The 26,557-nt window shown below is 40.5% G+C and overlaps 1 protein-coding gene across 2 annotated transcripts in view; it reads left to right on the top strand.

The window, feature by feature from the left end:
- Timp (Tissue inhibitor of metalloproteases) overlaps nucleotides 1–23,898 on the top strand; it is a 142,294-nt gene extending 118,396 nt beyond the window's left edge. For both annotated transcript variants that reach the window (XM_080284817.1, XM_080284816.1), the window contains exons 3-6: nucleotides 7,388–7,470; nucleotides 19,167–19,397; nucleotides 20,429–20,527; nucleotides 22,137–23,898. In XM_080284817.1, coding sequence (XP_080140943.1) covers nucleotides 7,388–7,470; nucleotides 19,167–19,397; nucleotides 20,429–20,527; nucleotides 22,137–22,565 — 842 coding nt within the window. In that variant the 3' untranslated portion in view covers nucleotides 22,566–23,898. The remainder of the gene's footprint in view (nucleotides 1–7,387; nucleotides 7,471–19,166; nucleotides 19,398–20,428; nucleotides 20,528–22,136) is intronic.
- The last annotated feature ends 2,659 nt before the right edge of the window (nucleotides 23,899–26,557 follow it).

A 26,557-nucleotide genomic window follows, 5' to 3' on the forward strand; every position in this document is an offset into this window, starting at 1 on the left:
ATATGGAAAAAGAAAGAAAGGAAAGAGAGGGAGAAAAGAGAGAAAGAAAAAAACAGAGGAAGGGGATTTGGAGAATAGGGAAGTAAAGATGAAGATGGGGAGATGAAAATGGAGTGGGAGAAATGGAGGTGGGAGGTGAGTGAGTGTTGAAGTATTAAAGGAGGGGGAGAGGAGGAGAGAATGTTGGGGATGAGGTGGGGGAGTGTTGGAGGAGGGTGGGAAGGGTGGAGGAGTATGTTAGGAGGGAGGGAGGGAAGAGGAGTGGGGAAGTGAAGGGGAGAGGGGGGGAAGTGCAATGTTGAGGTGCGGTAATGTAAGAGAAGTGAGTAGAGGAGGGGGAGGGGGAAGGGAGTGAAGAGGATGGGATGAGGATGGGGATGGGTTAGGGGAGGGGAAAGAGAGTAGGATGATGGAGTGGGGGAATATTTAGAGATAATGAGGGATGGGAGAGGGGAGTGGAGAGGGAAGGGGAGGGGCGTGAGTGGACGGGAAAAATGTAGGGGGGAAGAGGACGGAAGTGGGGAGCTATAAGAGAGTGTGGGGAACAGGAGAGATAGGTAGGGGAGGGTGGGGAAGGGTAGGGGAATAGGGGAAGGGGTGTGGGTGTGCAGATGACTCCGTAGTTCCCCTTCACTGATAAAATGAGTGAGAATGGGGGGGGGGAAGAAGGGGGCAGTGAATAGGTGGGTGATGACGTGTGGTGAAGCAGTGAATGGATACGTAATGAGTGAATGAATGATGGATGGAAATGAGTAGACGAATGAATGAATGGTTGATAAATATGACTTTGTGAATAAATGTTGAATAAAAATTAGTGAATGGTGAATGAGTGAATAATGAGATAAATGACAATGTATTAATGAATAAAAATAAACTGTGGATTATAAATTGGAGTCAGTAAATAAAGAAGAAAAAATAAACAGATGAATGACTGAAAAAATGAACACTGAATGAACAGGGTCGGTGGGAAGGGTCTAATTTTGGGCGTTGAGTGTGCTGGGCGTGGAGAATGCAGGTGTGGGCGTGTACTTGGCACGGGCTGAAGGACGGGCTGGGCTGAGGTGCAGTTTGGGCGTGAATGGTGGAATTAGATGGATTTTGGGGCGTGACTGGGTTGAGTTGGGCGTGAATGGGTGGATTTGGACGTGGATGGGTGGATCTGGGCGTGAATAAATAGATTCGGGGGTGAATGGGTGGATCTGGGCGTGGATGGCTGAGTTAGGCAAATAATAACAACTCCCACTGAAAGGGTTAAATATCTGTATCTCCATTTATCACCTCCGTCCACATCAAAGAGGAAGAGGGGTGGGTGGGTAGGTAGGCAGGTAGATAGGTGAGGTTAGTAAGAGGTAGGCTGATGAGCTGAGTGGGATGGTAGATAGGTAGGTAAGGTGGGTAAAAGGCAGGTGGGTATGTGGAGTGGAAAGGTGGGTGGATAGGGGGACAGGTAGGTATAGGTGGGTGGGTAGGTAGGAGGGCGTAGGTAGATAGGTAAGTAGGGAGCTTGGTTGGGTGGTGATGGTGGGTGGTGGGGAGATAACTTTATGTGATCTGCGCTTAATCGTTCCGCTGTGGTGGTGGTGGATGGTGGTAGCTGCGGTGGGTGGTGGTAGTTGTGGTAGGTGGTGACAGTTGTGGTTGGTGGTGGAAGAATGTAGTAACCTAGTTTTGGTTAAAGATTGTTGTTGTTGTTGATGGTGGTGGTGGTGGTGGTTTTGATGGAGGAGGAGGAGGAGGAGGAGGAGGAGAAGGAGGACACCAAAAATAATAATAAAAAAAGGTCACTGAACTGACGTTGTAAAGAAATTAATTGGCATAGTTTTTTTTAACCTACCCCATGAGTAGCTGCCAAGAACCAAACAAAAAAATAAATAAATAAAAAAATAAAATAAAAATCATCTGAGCCTCAAATAATAATAATAATAATAATAATAATAATAATAATAAAAGGGGTCATCGTCCACAAGGAATTAATGAGCTGTAAGAATGATCCGTAAGAAAAGTCATTACTCTTGCCCATTACCACTTCTCCTCTGCTAACTGCTTTCTTAGTGTTGGTTTTGGCTGTGTTGAGTGTTTTGTCTCGCGGCTGATGGCTCTTGCTTGTGCTGAGAGAGAGAGAGAGAGAGAGAGAGAGAGAGAGAGAGAGAGAGAGAGAAGGGGGAGGTTTGACTGATGTGTGCTTGTGAGTGGTGGGGATGATAGTGTGTGTGTGTGTGTGTGTGTGTGTGTGTGTGTGTGTGTGTGTGTGTGTGTGTGAGAGAGAGAGAGAGAGAGAGAGAGAGAGAGAGAGAGAGAGGGAGAGAGATGAGGGTGGATGGGTGGGTGTGGGAGTTATGGTTGGGTGGTCTTGAAGTGAGTAAATTTGAGAGAGAGAGAGAGAGAGAGAGAGAGAGAGAGAGAGAGAGATCCAGCCTAACCCAACACAACCCCACATTAACACTTCAATAAACACTCAGTAACCAATACTTATGCCTTTAATATACCGTACACGTCTAAGAAACATTTACATTAGAATTTATATTAACCTCGTGTTCCGTAATCACCAGATCTATTACTTTTTTTAATCACATTCAGTTGTAAAATAATAATAATAATAATAATAATAATAATAATAATAATAAAACTTAGTGGTATTCAGTCAGGTCTTATATTTTCTTGCTATTTCCACCAGACCAGACGATTTTATTCAGCCTGGGGGGGACCTGTAGGAGTGAAGGGGTTAATGAAGGCTACAATGGTCTCCCCTAAACTTAATAAAATCGTCTGGAAAATAGCAAGACCCAAATGCAGAAAAAAATATTATCCTGGTGAAGGCGCTTGTATTCACGTTTCGTCACAAGATTTAATGGAATTCACACTGTCTGTATTTCTTGATGAGCAAATTCACGTCTTTCTTATACGTCAGAGAAGGAGTATGGCAAAATTGCAAGGTATTCAGCAGTGATGTATATAATAGTAAGTCACTCAGTTAAAAGAGGCAGACTATGTATTGTTTGTATGTGATCATTGCCGGAAGAAGGATCTGGTCACTTTGGTAGCCACTTAAAAAAAAAAAAAAACGCTCACATTACTCCTTTTGGGGTGTAGGAGGTGGTAGGTGGCGGCGACCATCATCCATTCACTTGATGTAGTGTTGCTAACTTCTTCCTTCACCTTTATCGTACTTTTTTCTGTCTGCCCTCCTCTCTTCCTGTTTCTCCCACCTTTCCTGTCACTTTTTATTACTCTTCTTTCCTTTTCAGGTGGCTTTACATTGAGTGACAAGCCTAATGGTTTTCTGTAAGCCACAACATCATTTACGACGCCGGGTGGTAACCGTATAACCTACACATACGTGTTCCCTACGCGTCAACAAGTGGGTTGGCGGTGGGTTAGTGCCCCTCCCTGTAAAACTAACTCAATGGGCCACCCCTTACCGGACTATGGCGTCTGGCTATAGATAGATATGGATCTAGTAGGATTCCAGTTGAGGCTATCACCCAGATCACTTATGTACAGGAGACTACCCTATGTCGTGTGCATTGTCACGCAAGACTGAAAAAAACTCCCATAGAATACAATCATCGATAGCCATTTTACATCTATGTCCACACTGTGCTGAGTGAAAAAGGGAAAAGAAAACGGAAGAAAAAGAAAAGAAAAGACCATCGTAGTTAACATCAATTTGAAACGTCATCGTAGTGGAGGGTTTAAAAATTTCCCGCTCTTATCATCCATGGACCCCAAGGCGCCACCACCCACACAAATTTCAGGAAAGTACCCTCATTAGGCGGCAGAGGGAAGCAGTGGTGGTGCCAAGGGAGTCATTGCGGTGCTGGCTTTAGAGATAACTTTTTTTTTCTCTTTTACTGTCGTCTATTAACAGTTCTATTCCAAGTTGATGTGATATTCCAGCAATTTCCTGGCAAAGTATCATGCGATTTTGTGGATAGCTATTACTATTTTAATTATTACTAATTATTATTATTATAATTATTATTATTATTATTGTTGTTTTTACCGTACCCTATTATAATTACTGTTGTTATTGTTATTATTATTATTATTATTATTATTATTATTACTACTACTACTACTACGACCGCTGACACCACCACCACTACTACTACTACTATTACTACTACAACTACTACTACGACTACGTGCAGAATACTACTACTACTACTACTACCGTACAACTACTACTAGTACTACTAATACAACTACTACAACAACAATACTACTACTACTACTACTACTACTATAACTTTTTTTTTTACCGACATTCTTACACTGTTTTGTGCATAACTTCAGGATATTCATCACCTTTGGCTGCACCGGAGAAAATCAATTCAAATTAGATGACGCTTTTGGGAGATTTTTTACCCTGTGCAAATTTATCACAATTGTTGGCGATTTATTACACCCGCGCGAGGTACAGCAGGGTTATATTGTTTTTGGTCGTGTGTGAGTGTGAGTGTGTGTGTGTGTGTGTGTGTGTGTGTGTGTGTGTGTGTGTGTGTGTGTGTGTGTGTGTGTGTGTGTGTGTGTGTGTGTAAACAGTATGATTCTTTTTTTTTCTCAATTTTAACCAAACTTAGTGGAAATGTTGAGGGTCAGGCAAGGATGACGTGGTTCGATTTTAAGAACAATAGATCAAAGGCCAAGGGCACAAGGCATGGACGAAGGTTTGTGGCCCATTGAAGGACGCGTATGTTGCACTCTGACCGCCTTTTATTGTTGATTTTATTGTGTTTGCAGCGAGGTAGGCTAATCTGGTTAAACACACACACACACACACACACACACACACACACACACGCCGCTCGTTGCTTTCCAGATTTATTTGCCTTTTTGTCAGCCTCCCCTCCCCCACCCCCCGCCCCCTTCACGCCCAGTTCCCGGTAAGGAGGGGCGGATCCGGGCGTGGAACCTGCCGTGGGCGTTAAATTAAGGACGCCATGATGGATTGTGAGAAGTTATGGCCGTTGGGTGGGGACTGGCTCTTTAATTTTGAAGCTAAGCCGCCGCCATCTTTGAACTCCACAGTCGCGCGTTTTATTTGTATTTCTTCATTCTCGTTTTCTTTTTCTTTTTCTTTTTTTTTTTTTTTGGCTTGGGGCTCGTGTGTTTTACCATTCTTGGATTCGTCCTTGGATCTCTCTCTCTCTCTCTCTCTCTCTCTCTCTCACACACACACACACACACACACACACACACACACACACACACACACACACAATGTTTTGGTAGCAAATTGACACCGCTGACTCTCTCTCTCTCTCTCTCTCTCTCTCTCTCTCTCTCTCTCTCTCTCAGATAATTGCCTTCCCAGAACCCTTATCCCTGAAAAGAATCAAACAATTATGCTAATGAGAAGCCAACTAGACAGAAAACAATATATAAACCCGCCTCATTATTGTCGTGTAATTCTGAAAATAATAATAATAATAATAATAATAATAATATTCATAATAATAATTCGATGATTCTAATAAACGCAGTTATTAGAATCTCAATGCAGGTATGAAATTAATAAAATTAGCCTAATAATAATAATAATAATAATAATAATAATAATAATAATAATAATCAGAAAGCACTCAAAGAGCGCATACCTCCGCCAATGCCATTAAAAAGGATCCACATCTGGATCCGTGGAGATGGGATCTGGATCCGGATCCGCCCCCAAATTTGATCAGTTCTCTCTTGGCCCATGCCCCACCCTTCCACATAATTTCATTGAAATTAATTGAAAACTTCTGGGGATATTGTGCGGGATATTCCGGTTCCAAAATTTAATCACTTCTTCCTTGGCCTATGGCCCGCCCTTCCACAAAATTTCACTGAAATTCATTGAGAACTTTCGGAGATATCATCTGGACAAACAGACAGACAGACAAACAAACATAGTTGAATACGTAACCTCCAACTTCGTTGGCGGAGATAATAATAATAATAATAATAATAATAATAATAAAACTTCAACTACACCCTCTTCATCATTCCCCACAAGAGGCTCCTTACAAAGTGCATAAAATCGTCTGGGAGTCTCAAGTATTAATAAGTGTATACCTTATGAAGCAGAACTTGTTACCGTAGAGAAAAGTTCGATGGTAATGTTTTCCAACCCCTTACGGTATGGCCTCGACCCTCGGTTTGGAAAGTCCTTTGCGAGAGAGAGAGAGAGAGAGAGAGAGAGAGAGAGAGAGAGTTTGGTGGGTAAGAAATCGGCACAGACCTCATTTTCGGCGCCAAATCTTTGCCTTTACTTAACATTCCGAAGTCTCTCTCTCTCTCTCTTTCTCTCTCATTTTATCCATATTTTCACCTAATTTCTCAGTCTTTTCATCCCATTTCCATCCAATTTCGTCATCAAAAAATCAACCAGTATTCATCCTAGTCTCTTTCCATCCAGTCTCCCCCTTTTTCCACCCCTCTTCCATTCGCCCATTTTTCTTCTCTCCTTATTTATACCTCATTTATTTCCGGTTTCCATTTCACAGTTTTTTAGTTCCTTTCCTTTCGATTCTAACTACTTCCCAAAATTTCACCCCGTTTCTTCCAATCTCCTTATTTCCATCTATTTATCTTTAAGCCTCATAATTTTCCATTTTTTTCTTCTTTTTTTCATATAATTAGGAGGGGGGGACTTAGGTCTTAGAAAGGGCTTTTAAGGAGGCGAGGATCAAGCCATGCAAGTGCACATACATAATGATATATGGCAGTACGAATCCATAGAGTGTAACAACTTTTGCTGGTAGGTCTTTGGCTCGTATTCTCGTAGAGGAACTTCCTGACACCTCTTACTTAGCAAATTACTTTTGGACATGGCTGGTTAATATCTTTTTGTACGTTATTTATAAAGAGTATGGCGATATTGGAATTATTTATGTACCATAACAAAAGAGGACAGTAAGGCGTAATAAACAAAATAAATCGCTTAGGAAAAGGTGTTAGCGGACCTCCTTAACCGACTAGAATACGAGTCTCTGAGTCCTAGAGTTTTTTTTCTTTTTTTTAAGCCCATCCTGTAGGCTACTTCCCGGAAAATTTTGGCACCCTTAGTTTTACCCATTTTCTCTTCTTAGTCCAATTCATCCTTTAAAGTCTCCCAGTTCACACCCAATTCTTTCCAATTTCCAACCTTCCTCAATTTTTATTCATGTTCCCTATCTGACCCAGTGTTCTGTTCATTATTCACATCATTTCTCCACATCTTCACACCCCATTTTTCCGTGTTTCCTAGCCCCGTTTCACGACATTTTCATTTATTATTTACTATTTCTCAATATCTAATCCCACACCTCCTTTTCATCCCCAGTTATACCCTATTTTCATTACTTTTTCCACCAATTCCATCCCCACTGCTCATTTCACAGCCCATTTTTTTTTCCTATTTCAGTGGTGTTCGCCAGAGTCCGTCGCCTCACTACAACACCCAATGGCAACTATGCATACAAGGTGAAGGTCAAGAAGCTGGTCAAGGTACGTGTATTATTATTATTATTATTATTATTTACCTGTATCATCACCATCATCATCATTAATAGTACCGTACTAGTAGTAGCAGTAGTAGTAGTAGTGGCAGTATAGTTGTTGTTGTTGGTATTGTTGTATTACCGGTAGTAGTAGTAGTAACGGTATTATTATTATTATTATTATTTTTTCCTGGCTGTATAACTGCAGTATGTAAAGGTATAGTTTGGGATATGTAATTATGGACTCCGATTACTGGACGTGTTGATGTCACTGTATAGTCTTGTATTTGCTTTCTGCGATCTTGTAATTGTGTAGTACGGTGGCGTGTGTAATTGTTTCTTCGGTGTAGTGCCCCTTTATTGCGATGACGTCTTTTTGTAATTAATCGTGGTACCTTTTCTTGAGCGAATTATTTTGTCTATTACACCTTACTGTTCTCTTTTGTGTAACATAAATCCTTCCAATATCGCCATACTCTGGACATCGTACAAGAGAATATTCACCAGCCATATCCAAAAAGAAATCGCTAAGGATGAAGAGTTAGGGAGCTTCCTTAACTGACGAGAATGCGAGCCCAGGCATAATCAGATTGGAAGATAAGTTTCACTAGTAACCAAGGAGACTCGTGCCTACCCCACAATTAAGGCTTACCAAATCTCACACAACAGCGACTTAGTAGGCTAGCTATTGTAGCCACGATTCACTTCCCAGTCATAAAAACAAAGCGATTTTAGTTAAGTAATTGCCATTTTGCTCAGTGATTAACATCCCGATTATTTTAGTAATTAATTTTGTCTTTTATCATTGGCGGTTTTTACAGTGTTGTATTATGTATTTTAGTGTGGATTTTGTAGCTTACTCATTTAGAAAGAGTAGTTACTGAATCCCATGTTATTGTTTAGCATCATCTGTATTTTCGTAACTTTGTCGTGTGTCATGGGCTTTTTTTTGTAATTTAGTTGTATTATATATTTTAGTTTTGATTTTGTAACTAATGCAGAAAGCCTAGTTATATAACAGCCAGGTTACTTAGCATTTAGCATCTATATTTTCGTAACTAATATTGTGCCGTAGGCTTTTTTTTTTTTTTTTTAGTTCTATTGTTTATTTTTGTAACTTATTAAGGAAGCCTAGTAACTGTACATAATAGCCAGGTTAGTCAGTGTCTAGAACCACTTGTATTGTCGGATGTGTAACTCTGTCGTACGTCATGGGCTATTTTTGGCGGGAATATTTGGTTGTGTAGCAGACGTTTGTTTGTGTTGTCTTCATTTTTCTTTTTTTGATGAAGCTTATTTTTCTATACCTTTTTTTTTTTTATGTTCTGTATATATATATTGAGCTGAGGCTTCTCCATGTTATATATTTTTTCTTTCTATGCTTTTCTTCAGCCTAATTTATATCTCTTGTCCCTCTTATTCGTCTTTCAGCGGCCCCGACACCCTTTTCGAATTGGTGAGGTCACATTTAGCCTTCATTAATCCCTTCACCACGAGGGGTGACTCCTAACTATATATAGAAAAAAAGTTAGGGAAAAATTAAATGCAAGTGACGTCCACGGGTTGAATGGGTACTTTTTGCCTTTTTCGACTCTCTCTCTCTCTCTCTCTCTCTCTCTCTCTCTCTCTCTCTCTCTCTCTCTCTCTCTCTCTCTCTCTCTCTCTCTCTCTCTCTCTCAAACTTAAAAAAAATAAAAGCCTTCAGTTGCCTCTGTTAATTTTTGCTTTGTGTTCAAGGGTGTTATCTGGCTTGGTATATTCTCACTCGCAACAAATTTTCGCGGTAGTCTCTTAAATCTCATAAAGGGTAATTATGTTTAGGTAATTGCATGTTTATCTAATTAAAATGTTTATGTAATTATGTTTATTCCTGCTGTAAATCCCTCTCGTATCCCTGTAAGCCCTCTGAATCCTCTTTATTTTTTTATATTTATTTTCTTCATTGCTGCGTTCGTACCTTAAATCTGATAATGACGCCTTGATTGATGTGACGTCAGCTTTTAATCTATTGGTATACAACCATTTTTCTGCATCAATTTTGTTTCCAGTTTTGGTAGGAGAATATAGAAAAAATTAGAAATATTTGTCACCATAGTCCCAGGTGTCTTTTTTTTTTTTTTTTGAGTGTTTTAGAGTGTTTTTATTTTATTTCGTAACTTCTGGGGCTTTAAGTTTGTGATGTAATGTGTGTTTTATCTCCTTGTTTAGTGATATTTAATTTTTCTTCATTCTACATTTTACTTGTTGACTTTTTGAGCTGGTAATCTTACAAATCTGCGCTTTTTCTCTCGTGTTTATTTAATTCTTCTTCTGACCTACTTCTTGCCAGATTCACTAGTCTCCCCACCGAAGTACTTCCCCCGTTTTTCTGCTATTTATACTCTTTACACATCACTGACTTATATTTTCATTATGTATTTACGTATCTATGTATTTATTTATTTTTTTACATATACACCGATGTTTGTAGCCTCATTCATCCCTGCCGTCTCGATGTTCGTACCAGTATGTTTTCCCGCCAACATCTGCCACTCTCTAAGCACCTGTTCTCTCTCTCTCTCTCTCTCTCTCTCTCTCTCTCTCTCTCACTCTCCAGATATTTCTTTCTCCATCTCTGACTTCTCCAAACTCACATTTCATCCTCTTTCGCTTCATGATGCTCATATGTTACCGCCAGTTTTCCTCACTTACCCCTCGTATTTACTCCCGTCTTCCCGACAGTTCCTCACCCCCAAGATAGATCTTGCCTCACCCGATATCCACCGCCACCCCCCACCACCACCACCACCACCTTCGACATCAGCCTCGTATATTACTCATCTTGGCCGCTCCCAGATGATCATATATCCCCGCCATTTCTCTGCCCTTTCTGAATTACCTACTGCCTCACTTTTAACCTTTTATTTTTACTAGGTGTTTTATTTGATCGACTTGTATGTGTCAGTCTTTCTGTCTGTGTGAACAAAGTAATTCAAACAGTTTTTACCCGATTCCAACCAAACATGGAGAAGTATAGGGACAAACTAGCGGTTGATCAATTGGTCAGAGCTCATGATCACAGAATTAAGTCTACCGTTCACCAAGCAAGGTCTACATAAAAGTTTTTGTCCTATTTGGACTAAACGTGGTGGAAGGCTTAGAGCAGGGCCATTCAGCTGGCCCAATCCGGCCCTTGAGTCGTTTTTGTTTGGACCCTTGACCGACTCAGAAGAATGAAAATAAACAAATAAGCATAAAACAGAAAGTTTTGCGTTTTCCTATTTATTTATGTATTTAGCGGAGAATTTATGAGCAAATAATATATGAATTTCTCGATTCTATGTATAAGTGTTTAGAAGAGGGAAAAAACAGATGTATAATAATGTATGGTCCTTTTGTTAATCTGAGTGTCATAATTCGGCCCTATTTCTAGCGTAGATGAATAGCCCTGGTTTAGGGTATGGCTTGAACGAAAGGGGCTGATTTTAAGGACAATTAGTCAAAGGTCAAGATAACAAGGCAAGATTAAAGTCTGACACTTATGTCTGTGTAAACAAAGTAAAACAGTTTTGGTCTGATCTGGATCATACTTGGTGGAAGGATTGAGGATCAGCCAAGGGGTTGACCTGCTGTTGAGAATGTCAAGGGTCAAAGTCAAGGTCACATGGCAACGTCAACATGGACAGCTTTTACCCGATCTACATCAAACTTTGTTAAAGGTTTTGGAGTAAGACAAGGGTAAAGAGATTAAATTTTGAGGACAATTAGAGACCAAGATGACAGGGGTAGGTCAAGAGTCAAGGCCACAGGACAACGTCGACTCAGTTTTGATCTGATTTGGACCAAACTTGGTGAAAGATTTAAGGATCCAGCAAGAATGAAGTGATCCGATTTCGAGATATCGTCCGAAGGTCAGGGTCACAGGGCAAAGTCAATTTTCAGTCCCTTAGAGTTAGACCAACTGGTGGGCGAGAACGTTGCACTCTGTTAGTCCTTCCTGTTTACCAGTTTTTCTCCAGATTTTCCCATCGTACCTTTCTTGACTTCCCAAGCCTGGCACTTCATCTCTGCCGTTTCTCACTGATTTTTCCTCACGTCTCCACTTAATCATCCCCTCCTCCATTTTTTTTTTGTGTGTTTTTTTTTTTCAAATTTCCCGTCCATGTCTCTCCCCATCTCTGACCTCTCTTGCCTCATATTTCATTTTCCCTGCTTCTCGATACTTATACAGTATAGATATTTTTCCTCACGCATCCTTTTTTTATTTACCATGCCTCCTTTTTCCCTTCCAATTTCCTCAGTATCATTTCTCTCTAAATTCCCACTCCTAATTTCCCCATACCTGACTTCTCAAAACTCATTACATTTTCGCCGCGTCTGGACGTTCATATTTTCCCGCCAACGTCACTCTGTTCCTTCCGATTCGCCTGTTTTCTCAGTGATTTATATTCCGTTTTATTTACTCTACATTTTTTCCCCCAAATTTACCCCCACCGACTTTTCCAACCTCATATAATCTTCCCCGCTTCTCCGTGTTCATATTTTCCCGCAAACGTCACTCTATTCCTTCCGATTTACCAGTTTTCTCAGTAGTTTATATTCCCTTTTGTTTACTTTTTTTTTCCCTCCAAATTTACCCCCACCGACTTTTCCAACCTCATATATCATCATCTTCGCCGCTTCTCCGTGTTCACATTTTCCCTCAAGCGTCACTCTATTCCTTCCGATTCACCTGTTTTCTTTGCAATTTATATTCCCTTTTATTTACTCTACTTTTTTTCCTCCAAATTTCCCCCCACCGACTTTTCCAAACCTCACATATCATCTTCGCCGCTTCTCCATGTTCATATTTTCCCGCTAGAGTCACTGTTCCTTCCGATTCACTTTTTTTTCTCTATTCCCTTTTATTTACTCTACATTTTTTTCCCTCCAGATTTCCCCTCACCGACTTTTCCAACCTCATATATCATCTTCGCCGCTTCTCGATGCTCATATTTTCCCGCCAACGTCTCCCTATCCCTCTCACCGCCACCGTTCCGCGCCATAAATTCTGACCCCCTGGCAGCCTCAAGCCCTCCATAGCCTCCTGTTTATTTGCACTGCCTGAAATATCTGCGCTGTGAATTAGCGTGGATTTAGTTTTTTTTTTTTTTCTGCTCGTTTCTAGCTATTTTACGGTGTGTCTGAGGGGTTCTTTACAGCAGTTTTTCTCCCCTCTATCTCCTATTTAAGCTATATATTTGTTAAAGGGGTGAGCATCAACCCTGCGGTCATTTTTTTTTTTTTTTTTTAACTTGAGTGTAGGTACAGCTCGTCCCTTTACTGTTCAAACATATCGTAATAAATTTTGCATATTCTTAACCATTCTTAACATTTATTTTTGGACAGGCAAGGCACCCCGGCGTTGTTCGGGTTAGCATGATTAAGGACGTGATTTACTGTGGATTTATGTCGGATGAAACTACATGCAAAGTTTCAGCGACGTATCTTGGAAAAAAGGGGAGGAGAGGCCTGAGGATGCATTCGCCCCCCTTGAACTCCATAACAAGAGAATTTGAGGGTACTTTCAGACCCCCACGAAGCAGGGAAAATTTAGGGACCCCTCACATTCCAAGAGGGGGGGACAGTCAATGGGACCCGACCCCACCCCTAAAATCCCCAAGAGGGCCGGGCAATCTATGGGACCCAACCCCTGAAATCCCCAAGAGGTCGGGGCAATCTATGGGACCCAACCCCTGAAATCCCCAAGAGGGCCGGGCAATCTATGGGACCCAACTCCTGAAATCCCCAAGAGGGCCGGGCAATCTATGGGACCCAACCCCTGAAATCCCCAAGAGGGCCGGGCAATCTATGGGACCCAACTCCTGAAATCCCCAAGAAGGCCGGACAATCTGTGGGACCCCTCAGACACTCAAGGCATGCAATTTCTGCCTTTACCTATACTTGTGCAAACTTCCAGCTTTCTGTCAAACTTTCTTTGTGCATTAAGAACTGACAGACATTGTGAAATATTAAGACATAAGTATACATTGGAAATCTAATAATAATAATAAAAAGAAAACTATCACGTCTCTCCTGTGAGTTAAAGGAGATGACTTTTCCTTCATAACTGGAGTCTCAGTGGCAGTAACATACAATCAAGCGAGTATAAGACGTTTTGCTATGGAAGGGGTTTCTGGATCATCGTTTCTAATCCTTTCCCTACTAGACTGAATAAATGCTGACCTGGTAGTGAAGTAGTCACTGGAAACTGTCTTAACCCCCTCCCTTCCCGAGGTCACACAAATTTGTTAAAATATCTTGCGGTATCAGGAACAAAATCAAAAGACTTCTCGGTACTCTTTACCAAACCCCCTCATACTTCTCACTCAGTATTCCCCCCTCGTACGTGCCCCAACAGTAAATCAGTTAAGCTACTCCACAATTATCATATTTTTGCCTGTCCGCTTTACAAGAATATGTCTGCGCTCCGACAAGGCCAAAAACAACTAAATTCACCGAACGGTGCAGTTGCCAGACGTCGCCTAGCCTCTGGGCCTTTGTAGTTCCCGTTTTTTTTTTTTCTTCCTCTGCTCTGTTTCTACTGTGCATGGGAAATATTTTGACAGTGATTGCCTCGAACAACGACTACGCATGAACGAAATATATTTGTTTGACTTTAACTCCTACAGTACGATGACTCTCTCTCTCTCTCTCTCTCTCTCTCTCTTTCCACGCATGAACGAAATATATTTGATTTTACTCACTACAATACCATGATAGCTAATTATGTTTTTTCTGCTCTGTTTCTATTGTGGATGCGAAGTTTTTGACAGTGATCGCCTGGGTATTGATCACGCTTGAACGGAATAAATGTTTCGCTTTACTTCATACAATATGATCCATTCTCTCTGTCTACTATGACCGTCTATGGGGACACGCATGAAAGGAATACTGTGTGTGTGTGTGTGTGTGCGGCCTTAATACCACTTCCTATAATACGATGACATGCATTTTTTTTCTTTAGCCTATTGAAGTTGCGGAATATTTTGTTAATGTAGCCTTTCGAGTCGTGTTTTCGCTGGCGTAAATTTCGTAACACCTCCTCCTCAGCGATTATTCTGTTGTATGCTATTGATGCAAACCTTACTGGTATTAGAGAAGATACAAATATAATACAAGAGTAATAGGGATGTACGAACGTGCAAAATAAATCGCGAAGGAAGTGCCACGAGGTTTCATGTGACAAGAATACTGCTCATCTAGGGAATATAAATTAAAACTTTGACCCTTGCAGTATATTTTCATTTTATTCTTGCTACCACCCAACGATTTAGTCAGCAAAGTGGAGTGCAGGGGCTAAAAACAATCTCCATTAAAATTAGAAATGGTGCACAAAGCGCACACCGAAACCTTGGCAAAACTTCGAGCTTGACCCATAACCTTGACCTTCGCTTGCCCTGCCCCAGAACTGAATCACTTCCCCCCATACCCACACACAACATATGTGGGAAATTTGATCCACATCGGCAGAGGAATTGAGGAGATAGCGCCGCATCCTGTACTCTGACGCTGACTTGTGGCCAACGACCTTTGACCGATCTGCATCAGACTTGAGTGACTTCTCAAACACATCACAATGCTATCCTCAGACACACCACAGTGCTGTTCTGACACACCACAATGCTGAAATCAACTTTCATGCAAATCGGATCAGTCACTGGTGAGATATTGTATTAACATATACCCCTTCACCGTCGCTAATTAAGGCTCGTAGTTCCACATGCGCTACGTGGACACCAATAACCAGAAGGCGCTCAGGGAGCATATACCGTTCCTCCGCCAACTATTTGTATTTTAGATTTACAGCAGTAAATCCGCTTCCCTACCAGAAAAAAATATTCTTTTACGATCTCAGATAGTCAGTTGATTAATTCTACGGTCTTCTTCCGCCCTGTTATTGAATGTCAGAGATACCGCACCTCTGCCGACGTCAATGAAATTTGATTCGGATCCACCTCAGAATTAAATCAACTCTTCCCTTGCCTGCTGCCCACCTGTCCACCATATTTCATTAACATCAAACAGTAAATTTTTGATACATCTTGTACCCCAAAATACATAACCTCTTCCAACTTCGATGGCAGAGGTAACGAAGTGTATCGAGTCTGGTGATGTAAGTTAGAGAGGCGGTGTGCTCATGAGGTTAAAGCTCAAAGCGGTGGCTGGAGGTACGGTACCTAATTTTATCAGGGGCGTAGGTCGGTTTCCTACCCTATTCTGAGCTGAGGACTATGGCATATTTTTCACGGGTTTCTACAACTCCGAGAGTGCAGGTAATCTGTTACTGTTTTCGTCCAGTCATTCAAGAGTGGGTGGTGTATCTATTTGCCACTTCTTAGTTGTGTGTGTGTGTGTGTGTGTGTGTGTGTGTGTGTGTGTTCTGAGCACATTTACACAGCTGGGTAGGGCTTTATAGTTGCTTCAGTGATTAAAATAGTACGGTACTGTAATTATTTCATACACACTTGAATGTAATTTCCTGACCCCTTCAGTCTGATTATTTGTATTTTTATTCTGTGTGTGTGTGTGTGCGTTTGAGCACATTTACACAGCTGGGTAGGGCTTTATAGTTGCTTCAGTGATTAAAATAGTACGGTACTGTAATTATTTCATACACACTTGAATGTAATTTCCTGACCCCTTCAGTCTGATTATTTGTATTTTTATTCTTGCTCTCACGAGGTAGTTGTAATCAGTTTAGGAGAGACAATTTCAACTGGAAATGTTAAGAATATTGCCAATTAACCCCTTCGCTACTTAAGAGCTCCCCTGACCTGAATAAAATCGTCTGGAGATTACAAAAAAAAAAAAAAATCGTGCTCGAGTTGCGTACCGTTCAGTTATTTTTGGCAAGCTGATTTCCCACATTTTATTTCCTCCTTGGCTGAGAAATGAGGACAGGGAGGATAAAATTAGGAAGCTGCTGAGATAAATCACGACACCAGTTAGTTTATGTGGATAAACAGGATTAAAATGGGTACCTGCATACGGTACATAAACTCTGTTCTTGTTCTCATTTACTGTATTTCCCAAATTCCCTCTCCTCTTTAAAGTGACGTCAAATTATGCAGCGTAACGGTATGTGAATTTAGCCCAAGGAATCTGGTTACGCCTTCTTGGTTTTAGTCCTGCTACGTTTAGACGATTGATTCGGTTTAAGCAAGGCGTTAGATACTGCCATCATAAACTCCATCGGTGCGAGGCCTTTCTTAAAAAAAAAAAAAAAAAATCGTTTGGAAGTAGCAAGAATAAATTTATGGGATGCTCGTGAATTCAAAGAGTAAAAAATCTGAGCAGACTGAATGTTGACTGCAGCATACATACCGTAGAGAAAGAGAGAGAGAGAGAGAGAGAGAGAGAGAGAGAGAGAGAGAGAGAAAACGTCAACTGAGTATTATGGCGAGAGCCAACGATGGTAAACATGATAAAATACCCATTAAACAAATCAGTTTAATACTCAACAAACTTCCAGTAGTCAATGGGCCTCCCTTTCATCCTAATGCACTGCTGAAGGGATGAAGGAGCCGATTTGCCAAATTTCCGAGTATCTGAGGGTACGGTACTAATTACCCAAAGGGCCACGTTTAATGATGCTCTAGAAGTTCTCGATCGGATTTATATCCTGGGAAGTGCCAGGCCAGTCATTTACAAAAATCACCTCACAGTCAGAAAGCCACTGTTGGCGTCCTCCTGCATGAACACATGAACACGACACTTGCCAAAAGACCCAGGAATATAGTCACATGGCAGTTCCAAATAGTTTGAGCGGTTTATAATTTAATTACGCGGTAACCCCACAAGGTCCACAACTCCAAAATATGTAAAAACAACCCCACACTAAGTGAATCTGGATGCTTGACAGTTCAGAGAGTGTGCTTGGAAGTACACATTGCCTTCACAGTTCCAGTTATTGTAAATATTATAAGGATTATGGCCGCATCACTTTACAACACTGTCGCCATTTAGCGTTATTCCACTAAGCGTACGCAAATACTCTACAAGGAAGACAGAACAAATAATGTCACATTACCTGGGACCCTAACAGTAGCTAACATGTACGCACGCACAAACAGGGGACAACAACACACTAAATGACGCTGGTATCGGACTAGACTATTGTGGCAATGTAATATTGGAGGGTCCGGCATTTTGAATATATCATTACCTGATCATGTAACACCTCTGCATCAATTTCTGAAGTTGCCATATTACACAGTTATCTGTAGCATCTATATTAATGTATTTCCACATCAATTACTGAAAAGAATCTGTACCTTCATAATAAATTTTCATGCAAATTATGATGATTATTTAATACCGAAGTGGTTGTATTCCCAGAAGGTAGCAGGGAATGTGGCTAATATACTCCTCCCTGTCAGTGTCATGTTCTGCTTGCTTCCCACAGACATGGAAGGTTACAGAACGCATATAAGACACTATACATGATAATATCTGTCGGGAACATCTTTTGAATCTATCAAAATTCGTCAGCCAAAAGACAGAGCCGGTGTGACGTCACGTTATCATGACAGCCACCATGTGGTTCAACACAAACATACAAGGGGCTTATTTTTTTTTTTTTCTTTTTTACAATGTCGTCTCATGTTTCTCTCGGGGAGGAAGGCAGTCGCTAGTTGAACGCGAAAACCACCATAAATGTTATGATATATCAGCCATCTCTTACTCTAGTGATTTAATATTGGATAAAGCTAGCATCAAAGGAAGTCTACAAAACTAGCGTGGGTGGAATGTCGGGTTTCGCTGCAAAATGTTTTTTAATACGTACCTGTACCTTTATTTTATAATATTTATCATTGTTGGCAGAAATAAAATTTATGCAGCCACTTTTGTGTGTGTGTGTGTGTGTTCTATCTATCTAATCAGACTGCAAAGCATAAGTCGGTGAATGTTCTGTATGATAAGTACTGTACTTTGGTTCTGTGACAGAGCACACTAGAGTTCACTACAGTATAAATGTTGAACAAGGCTGACCCTCCCACCTCCCACACACACACACACAGGACCTTGAGAACCAACCAACACAACCCTACTTCCTTTGTTATATCTTGCCTAATGCCTACTCTCAGACAGTTCATTAGTGTTATTTCTCTGGGTAGTTCCTCTCACATACTCGCCTCCCTTGACCAGTCCTCTCCATCTTGCTCACATCTCTAATTTTGCCCACTCATTTATCTGACTTCCACTTTCTCTCCTCCAGTATGTTCACTTCTCCATCCCTCCACCTCACATATGACAAACTCCTCCACAGGGCATGGAGAAAAACTGATACTGTTAATGGAGTCTTCTACATACAACCCTGTACCTGCAAAAGCAACCTAGAATACACAGCCACACCTTCCATGTCATCATCTTCCAGCTCCTCTCAGGCATATTCTCTTAATTCTCCTTGTACTGTAGTTTCTTCCCAGCATATTCTCTAACCAATTTCTCTTCTCCCCAGCCTTCTCACTTGCCCATTTCTTTTGCAGCTCTTTTTCTCTAGTCCTCACTTCTCCATCCCATTCATTGCCCCATTTCTCTTTATATCTTCTCTCCATCTCACTCACTTTCCATTTACCTAGTCCCCTCATGCCCCACTCCTCCACCACATCTTTTTTCAGCTTTTCTCCATCCTGTCCACTTCCCCAGTGCCCCACCCACTTATGCCTGACTCCATTGCAGGGCTCAGAGAAGGTTGAACTGATGCTGCAGAAGGGTCTGATCTACACACCCACATATTCCTCTGCCTGCAAAGCCGACCTCAACAACCGCACCTCCTACGTCATCACTGGTAACGTGGTTGCCAGCAAGCCCTGGGTGACACTCTGCAACTTTGCTTCCCCCATGAGGAGTCTGACACCCAAGATGAAGAAGGGAGTCAGGCTACTGTACCAGAGTGGCTGCGACTGTCCGGTGAGCCATGGTGGAACAGTGTAGGGTTGGTTTTACGAAGTAGAGCCAGTTGCATTTAGAGGGAACAGTACTATAACACAACAAATTTTCAAAGTTTGGCTATTGCATTTAGATTATAGTACAGTATGTTATTTTCTGTACCCACGGTGCCTTAACTTTTATTGTGCATGCCTATGGTAATTTTTCATATTGCATTCAGACATACCAGTAATATATACCCTACTGTGCAAGGTCCACCATCACTCTTACATAGTCTTTATATCAGTTATTATTTACACCAGATGTGCAATGTAAATTCCTAATTAGGTTCAAATTTTGTATTTTTACATTAAGATTTGGTGTGAGAATTACTGTATTTATAACAGTTAGGTTACTTACTATTTATGATGTTTGTGTCTTCACTTAAACCTGGTGCAGTTAAGACTAAGCAAAAATTAAGGTCTATTACCTACTTAATTGGTCTTTGTGTTGCTAGCTTGTAGGATGGAAAAAGAATACTGTCCTCTGGGGCTCCTTCTAACACCTTCACTCTGAGGATTCTCTCCTGAGTTGAATACATGTACTGTACCTGTAATAACATCTGGCAGTAGCAAGAATATCATAAAAAACAGATGCCATCTTACTGAAGGAAGGAATAAATAATGTCTCTAACCCCTTCATTATGAGGGGTCTTTCTTAAAATGAAAAGAATTATGTAGCAGTAGCAAGAATAAAATAAACAAGTACAGTAGATAGAAGCGTATGCCCATGTACAGTATAGGTAACTTTTCACAATGTACAGTAGGTAACAAAGATGTTATCGTACTAAAAAGGTTCACCTTACAGAACTGTTCATGAGACTTCTAATACAAGTATAACAACAATATAGATTTGAAGTGTATATAACAGGAAGTGAACATGAAAATTTAGATACCAGAAGAGTTTTGAAGTATCAATACATGTAATTATCACCGGAAAGCCTTACAGTACAAATGTTCATTGTCAGGATAAGGTACAGTATGGAATGTGATAAACATGCTTTTCCTTCTCAGATCATGTCGTGTCACCACTGGGAACGCTGCCCTAAAGCAAACTTTTTCTGTGCCTGGGAGACAGTCAGAGAAGAGGAAGATTGTCAGGGCCACCAGTCTGTGAGTATCTGCAACACTACTGTAACTTACTATGCAAAGTTTTGTACAGCACTAACTTCCTGTATAAACTTTTGTACAGAATAAGTTTTGTATGAACTGTGTACAGTATGATTATTTTTATTTTGAAGAATGAATGGTGGTATGGTGTATATTGCTGGGCACTCCTGTAATTGCTTGTCTGCTGTTTGTTGTTTTTCATTTTTCTGAATCCTTATGCACCCTATGCGCAGTATTAGGAATAGGCTTACAGTGATGCTGATTATCATGTGTCTGTTGTTCATATGTGAATGAATTTTTATGAGACTTGGAGTAGGTTGGAATTTCCAACCCCCTGCATGATACCCACATCATTTTATCCAGTCAGAGTGGAGAATTTCCTTTTGGCAGACACACATGTGCTTTCTGATTTATACGTTAGCTAAGTATCAATCCTGTCATCACAATATTTGTCCTCTGTCCTTAGTTTATTCCTCATTTATTAAACAGAGTGCAATTGTATGCACAGTTGTGTACTGTATATACCAGTACTGCATAATATTGTACAGTACTGTACTGACACTATATATACATGAATAGGGTAGAGAATCACTGTGCCATATCTTACTGAACTCAGTCCATAAAGTATCATACAGTAAAAGTCCCAGTAATCAAATATATCTGATTATCCCGCATCTGGCAACAGTCTAGTCATATTTGCTCATTATATGCGACCTTTATTTTATTGTATCAGAGACCTTTACAGTAATATACATACATAAATGGCTTAGCCTGCACAACACTGTCTTCTTTATCACTTACATATATGTCCACATAACAGTGATTAGCAGACATTTTTTTTTTTTTCATACAGTAGTTAATGTACTTCTTTAATGTATATGATTTATACTGTATATTTTATTACAGTAATTGCATGTTTGATATGAACATGAGTTTACATTGTTGTATAACATTCAAAGTATATTAACACTGTCTAGAAGTTTGTAGCAAATATCCAATGATCTAGAAAATCTGATAAACTGCCATGCCCTCAGTCCCAGGAATACAAGATTAAAAGGCTCTTACTGTAATAACCAGCTCTAACAGTGAGGATCCCTTATGGTTGTAGTACAGTGCTTATTATTAAATACTGGACTTTTATGTCAGGAGACGTGCTCACTGAGCATACAGTATTTAGCCGCATTGTAAGGATATGTGGTGTGGTGGTGTCATGCTTGATGTGTTGTGGTATTGCACAAACATTGTATTTTGATATTGCAGTGTGGTGTGGTGTGGTGTGGTGAGGTGAGGTGTGGTGTGGTGTGGTGTGGTATTGTAGTTGGTGTGGTGAGATGTGGTGTGGTGCAGTGTGGTACTGTAGTTGGTATGGTGTGGTGTTTTGTTGTGTGGCAGTACAGTGCAGTCTGGTGTTGTGGTGTAGTGTTTAACAATGCAGTTTGTTGTTGTTGTGTGGTATGATGTGGTGTGGTGTGCTAGTTTGGTGCTGTGTGGTGCAAGCTGGAAAAAGAACAGCTTTGTCTTGCAGTACACAAGGTTCATGATCAGAATGAGCCTGGGGTTGCAGCTACTACTTCTCCTGTTACCATGTAATGATTTAGGATATGATTCCCAGGTATGTTTGCGAGGGCCAGGTGGAACATGCGACTGGCTGAAGGGACGAGTTTACACTCGGTGTATGAAGAATCTCCGCCAACGCCAGGCATCACCTCGCAACACCACTGCCATCACTGACAACAGCACCACCTCCACCACCAACCGCCTCACCCCAAACCATACCCAAAGAGCACCAGGAATCCAGAGAACACCTGGAGGCACCCATAGCAATGACAACAACACTGGCAATACTGTCAACACCTATAAACACATCCCTCCCAGATCGCATGGCAACAGCATCAACAGGGGTGTAATAGGATATCCCCGCCGCCGCAAGCCAGGTAGATTCTGGTACAAGCGACGGCTGGCGGGAGGAAGGAGGCTGAGGCGGCCCCTGAGATTCCGCCAGCGCCGCCCTGGAATAACCTACCTGCCTAAGACTGGCTGAGTCAATGGTGGCAGAATCCCCATCTCTCTACCAAATGTAAAGGAAGGCAGTTGTTTTTTACATGTAATTGTAATGCTACCCACTCCACTTTCATTTAGTGGGAAGGAGGGTTAGGATGATGGTGATGAATTGTACCCTTCACTTCAGTAGTACAGTAACAGAATCTGGGCCCAGCTCTCCACAAAATGTACAGAAGGAAGTTAGCTTTTAACTTTCATTGTATCCTTAACCACCCCACTTGTGTGTTGGTGAGAAGTTGGGTTATGATGATTATGATATGAATTACTGTACCTCTGACTTCATAGGTAGCAGCTGTTTAGCACAGTATACTGTACTTCTGAAAGAATTAAGACTGTATCCCTAGTATGAGAGTTGTGCCAAGAACTGTATCCACTTTACTTCTAGCAAGTTCCTTTCTAAAAAGTGAGAGCGAAAACTGTGAGAAGTGACTGTACCTACATTTACATTGTACCATACATATCCTGACATACAACTGTCCTCTGTATCTCAGAAGTATTATATTCTGTACATTTCACAGTAACCATATACGATGTTCATGTCTTGAGAAGCAATGTTACAGTCATATTGACACTTGCATGCAAATACCACAGTTATGAAAGACACAGTTGATACATCATCCATGCCTTCAAAAATATGTGTTAATATAAAGGCAGTGTTTTAATGGCACTAAATCTTGCATTTAAATTTTGCTGTAATCTTAATTGCTGTTACAGTATGTCCTTGTTGTAGGTCACCTATTTAACATTTTTTTTTTCATTGTTTATATCTCATTAAAGTGAAGAAAAATTGCTAAAATAAGGTTTCATTATTACCTATAAAGAAGATATGCTAATTTTCACACTTTACTCGTATACTAGCAGTTACTTGCAAAAATTGTGGTATTTTATAAAACACCCATTACCTATAACAAGGACTGCCTATTCATAAATAAAGCAGCAGCATATGGACATCAAGGTAAATAACACCACAGCCCTTGGTATGAATCATGACACTTCACTGGTTAAATGGTACTAGGTTATCACTTGCATTGTACTGTATATATAATTCTATTTTTGTGGTAATGAGAACTTTTATTTTATAATGATGAATTACGAGTATACATGGAATGAATCTAGTCTGTTTATAATGTGTGAATGTTGAATGAGTAAGGTAATACAGTAAGCCATTATTTTAAGGCATCTTAGTCTTATAAATCCTACTTTAGGGATGTTAAAATTTGTAGTTGCACTGGAGAAGTTATGATGTCTGAAGAATACATCAGGGAATGTTCAAACTACTCCCCACATAACCTGTAATTCCCGAAGTAAATATAGTTGCTAAAATATGAAGATTGCTTATTAACTGAGTCATAAGAATTTCTTAAATCATGAATAACAGATTTAACGTGATGTATTTAACAGCGATGAAGAATTATGGTAAAAAAGTCTTTTGTCTTAAAGAACAACTTAGAAGATAATACTATGTGTTACTGAGCTATTTTTTTTTTTTTTTATATATATAAATGGCACATAGCCAGTAATATTTTTGAAGAAAATAGGAATAAATAAAGTCAGTAAATATCCACTTACATGAAGCATTTACAATAGCCATCTCTAAATACACTAGCTAGTTATTGGCTGCCCTGCATGGCAGTTAAAAAAGTAGTGCTGTGGTTTGCAGTACACTGTAATATACTTTAGAGTGTAGACATTACTGACTTTATATTACTACAACCAGTGTATTAAACAGCATACCTCTTGTCTAGACACAAAGTGTTAAAACCAAAGAAGCCCATTCAAACATCAAACAATACTGTATATTGGTTATAGATTCTTCAGAAGAAAGACTGTCTGAGACAGTATGTAAATGTGATGAGGAAATTGAACAGCACTTACTATGTGGAGAAACCTCATGTACCTAAACATGAATATCCATCAGCATACCATGCCCCACATTTAAGTAAGAAGTCCTCATATTTGATATTAAGTGTTCTGATTGTTGTAAGTACATTTCTTGGAGGAAAAGTCCCATATTGAGTTATATATCATAATACATTACTGTCTTTCCTGTTTTAGCATTTGGAAGCCAGTGACATTTTTCCAGAGTTTAACTAACCAAATTTTACTGCAAAATGTTACCATACTAAAGCTATCCAAGCAGCATGAAATGTTATATCGGGTAGGCAACAACAAAGCTGTAACAGAATTTTTGTGTAGAATACTACTTGTCTCCACTTCTCAAAAGGCTTATCATGCAATTAGTTGCTGGTCAGTAAGATGGACTTTAACTGCTTTTTCAAATACTGTCTGTATTACACATATTATGGTGCAACTTTTGTGCTCAGTCGTTGTAAGAATTATGAAGGATTTCACATCAAGCTGAACTTGATATGTATTTGCTATTTGACGATTGCTTCTGTATCTGTGTCCCCAAGGCAGCAACATCAGTGTTGTTGTTGTTGTTGTGGCCCCAAGCCCATTTGATCAAGAATCCAGTGAACTGCAGGCTAAAGTTGCCCTTTTCCTGGAGTCCACCTTGCTCACAGAGGATAAGCAAGGAATTGAGGGGTGCTCGTTATGACCGGAGTGGAGCTGCCTGGTTATATCGGTGCCATCAGTTGAAGGTGTCCCCCTTCAGCACCAATCCCAGTGTAGTGAACCAGCGTGAATGGCGCAGTCTTTGGTCACAATGTGTAAACTTTATCACTTTTGTTAAACAGAAATTTAAGTTACAGGATACAGTAAGCCCTCAGAGTGAACTACAGTAATTGGAAGAAAAGTGGGTCACAGAATCCAAAACTCTGATTAATTTGATGTTTAATACAGACTTTTTTCAGTACAGTCTGATTCCCTAGTTTGTGCCTCTATAGACAAAAAAATCTGCTCATGCACTGCAGTGCTGTCTGTGAATCATATTTTTGTGTTAAAGGGCTCTTAAGGGCAACAAGGGCAACACCCCTCTGAGAAGAAAAAAGAAAAACATTTTCCTACTTTGTGATCCCTGTGTTGCATGCACAGCAATGACTTCTATTACACATGTGCAATATGTCCTTTACCTTCACTGTAATGCTGAAAGAGCTTGCTAGGGTATATAAGAGAGGGTTTCCAAGGCAGGGGGCAGACATCATTATGTCCTGGCACAGTCTTGCCGCCGTTCCTCGTCACTGGCCCCATCCAATTTCACTAATCGTGCATCTTCAAATTGTCTAAGAGATTCTGCTTAAGTCTTCAGAGTCACATGCTTACACCACTGACACTCTGTCACTGTTGTCCTCTGACTCAGCTTTCATGCTAGATCCTGGGACCCACAAAAAGCTTGTCATAAGTGTCTGTTTTTCTTTTTAATACCTTGCACATGTTGGTCACTATAAGACCTCAGTAGTTTATTCCAAGCCAGCTAGCATCTCATCACAGATTCTGGCACATTTAAGTCATCTTGACAGTGTCCTTGATGACATCAGCAGCTGTAAGAATCTGGCTTATATGAGTCATTGACAAATCTCTTAGCTCTTTTATGTCTGGTATGTGTATCTGCCTTTCCTCCTGTAATCTGTCTTTCTCATCCATTCTTTTCAATGTTGTCTCTGGAAGCTCAACATCGTCTGTGTTTATTTCCTTGATTTTTTCTCATTACAACCTCGCACCCACCCACTGCATGTGTGGCTGCCAAATTCACCTCATCTGACACTTCCATTGCCTGCACTTTACCCATAGCCCTGTCCTTGGTGAGGCACATGTACAGGACCAGCTTATACCATGCATGGTTAACTGTTGCCTTGAAAACCTCCTCCCATACATCCAGTAGGTAGTCTGTTCCCTACTTCAATGCAAAACGCTTCCTAAAATTGGTCATTGTCATTTCTGCTCATTGCAGGTGTTACTGCTCTCCTTCAGCTACAACTGGTGCAGGTTGTTCAGGTGGTTGTGGGTCATCTTTGGTATCCATGTCTGAGTCATTACTGATAGCTTCAGCTTCGAGATGTTGCACCTCAT

The sequence above is a fragment of the Coenobita brevimanus genome, chromosome 103 (assembly GCF_032717465.1).
Source record: "Coenobita brevimanus isolate Jiangsu-jjx chromosome 103, ASM3271746v2, whole genome shotgun sequence".
NCBI classification, from domain to species: domain Eukaryota; kingdom Metazoa; phylum Arthropoda; class Malacostraca; order Decapoda; family Coenobitidae; genus Coenobita; species Coenobita brevimanus.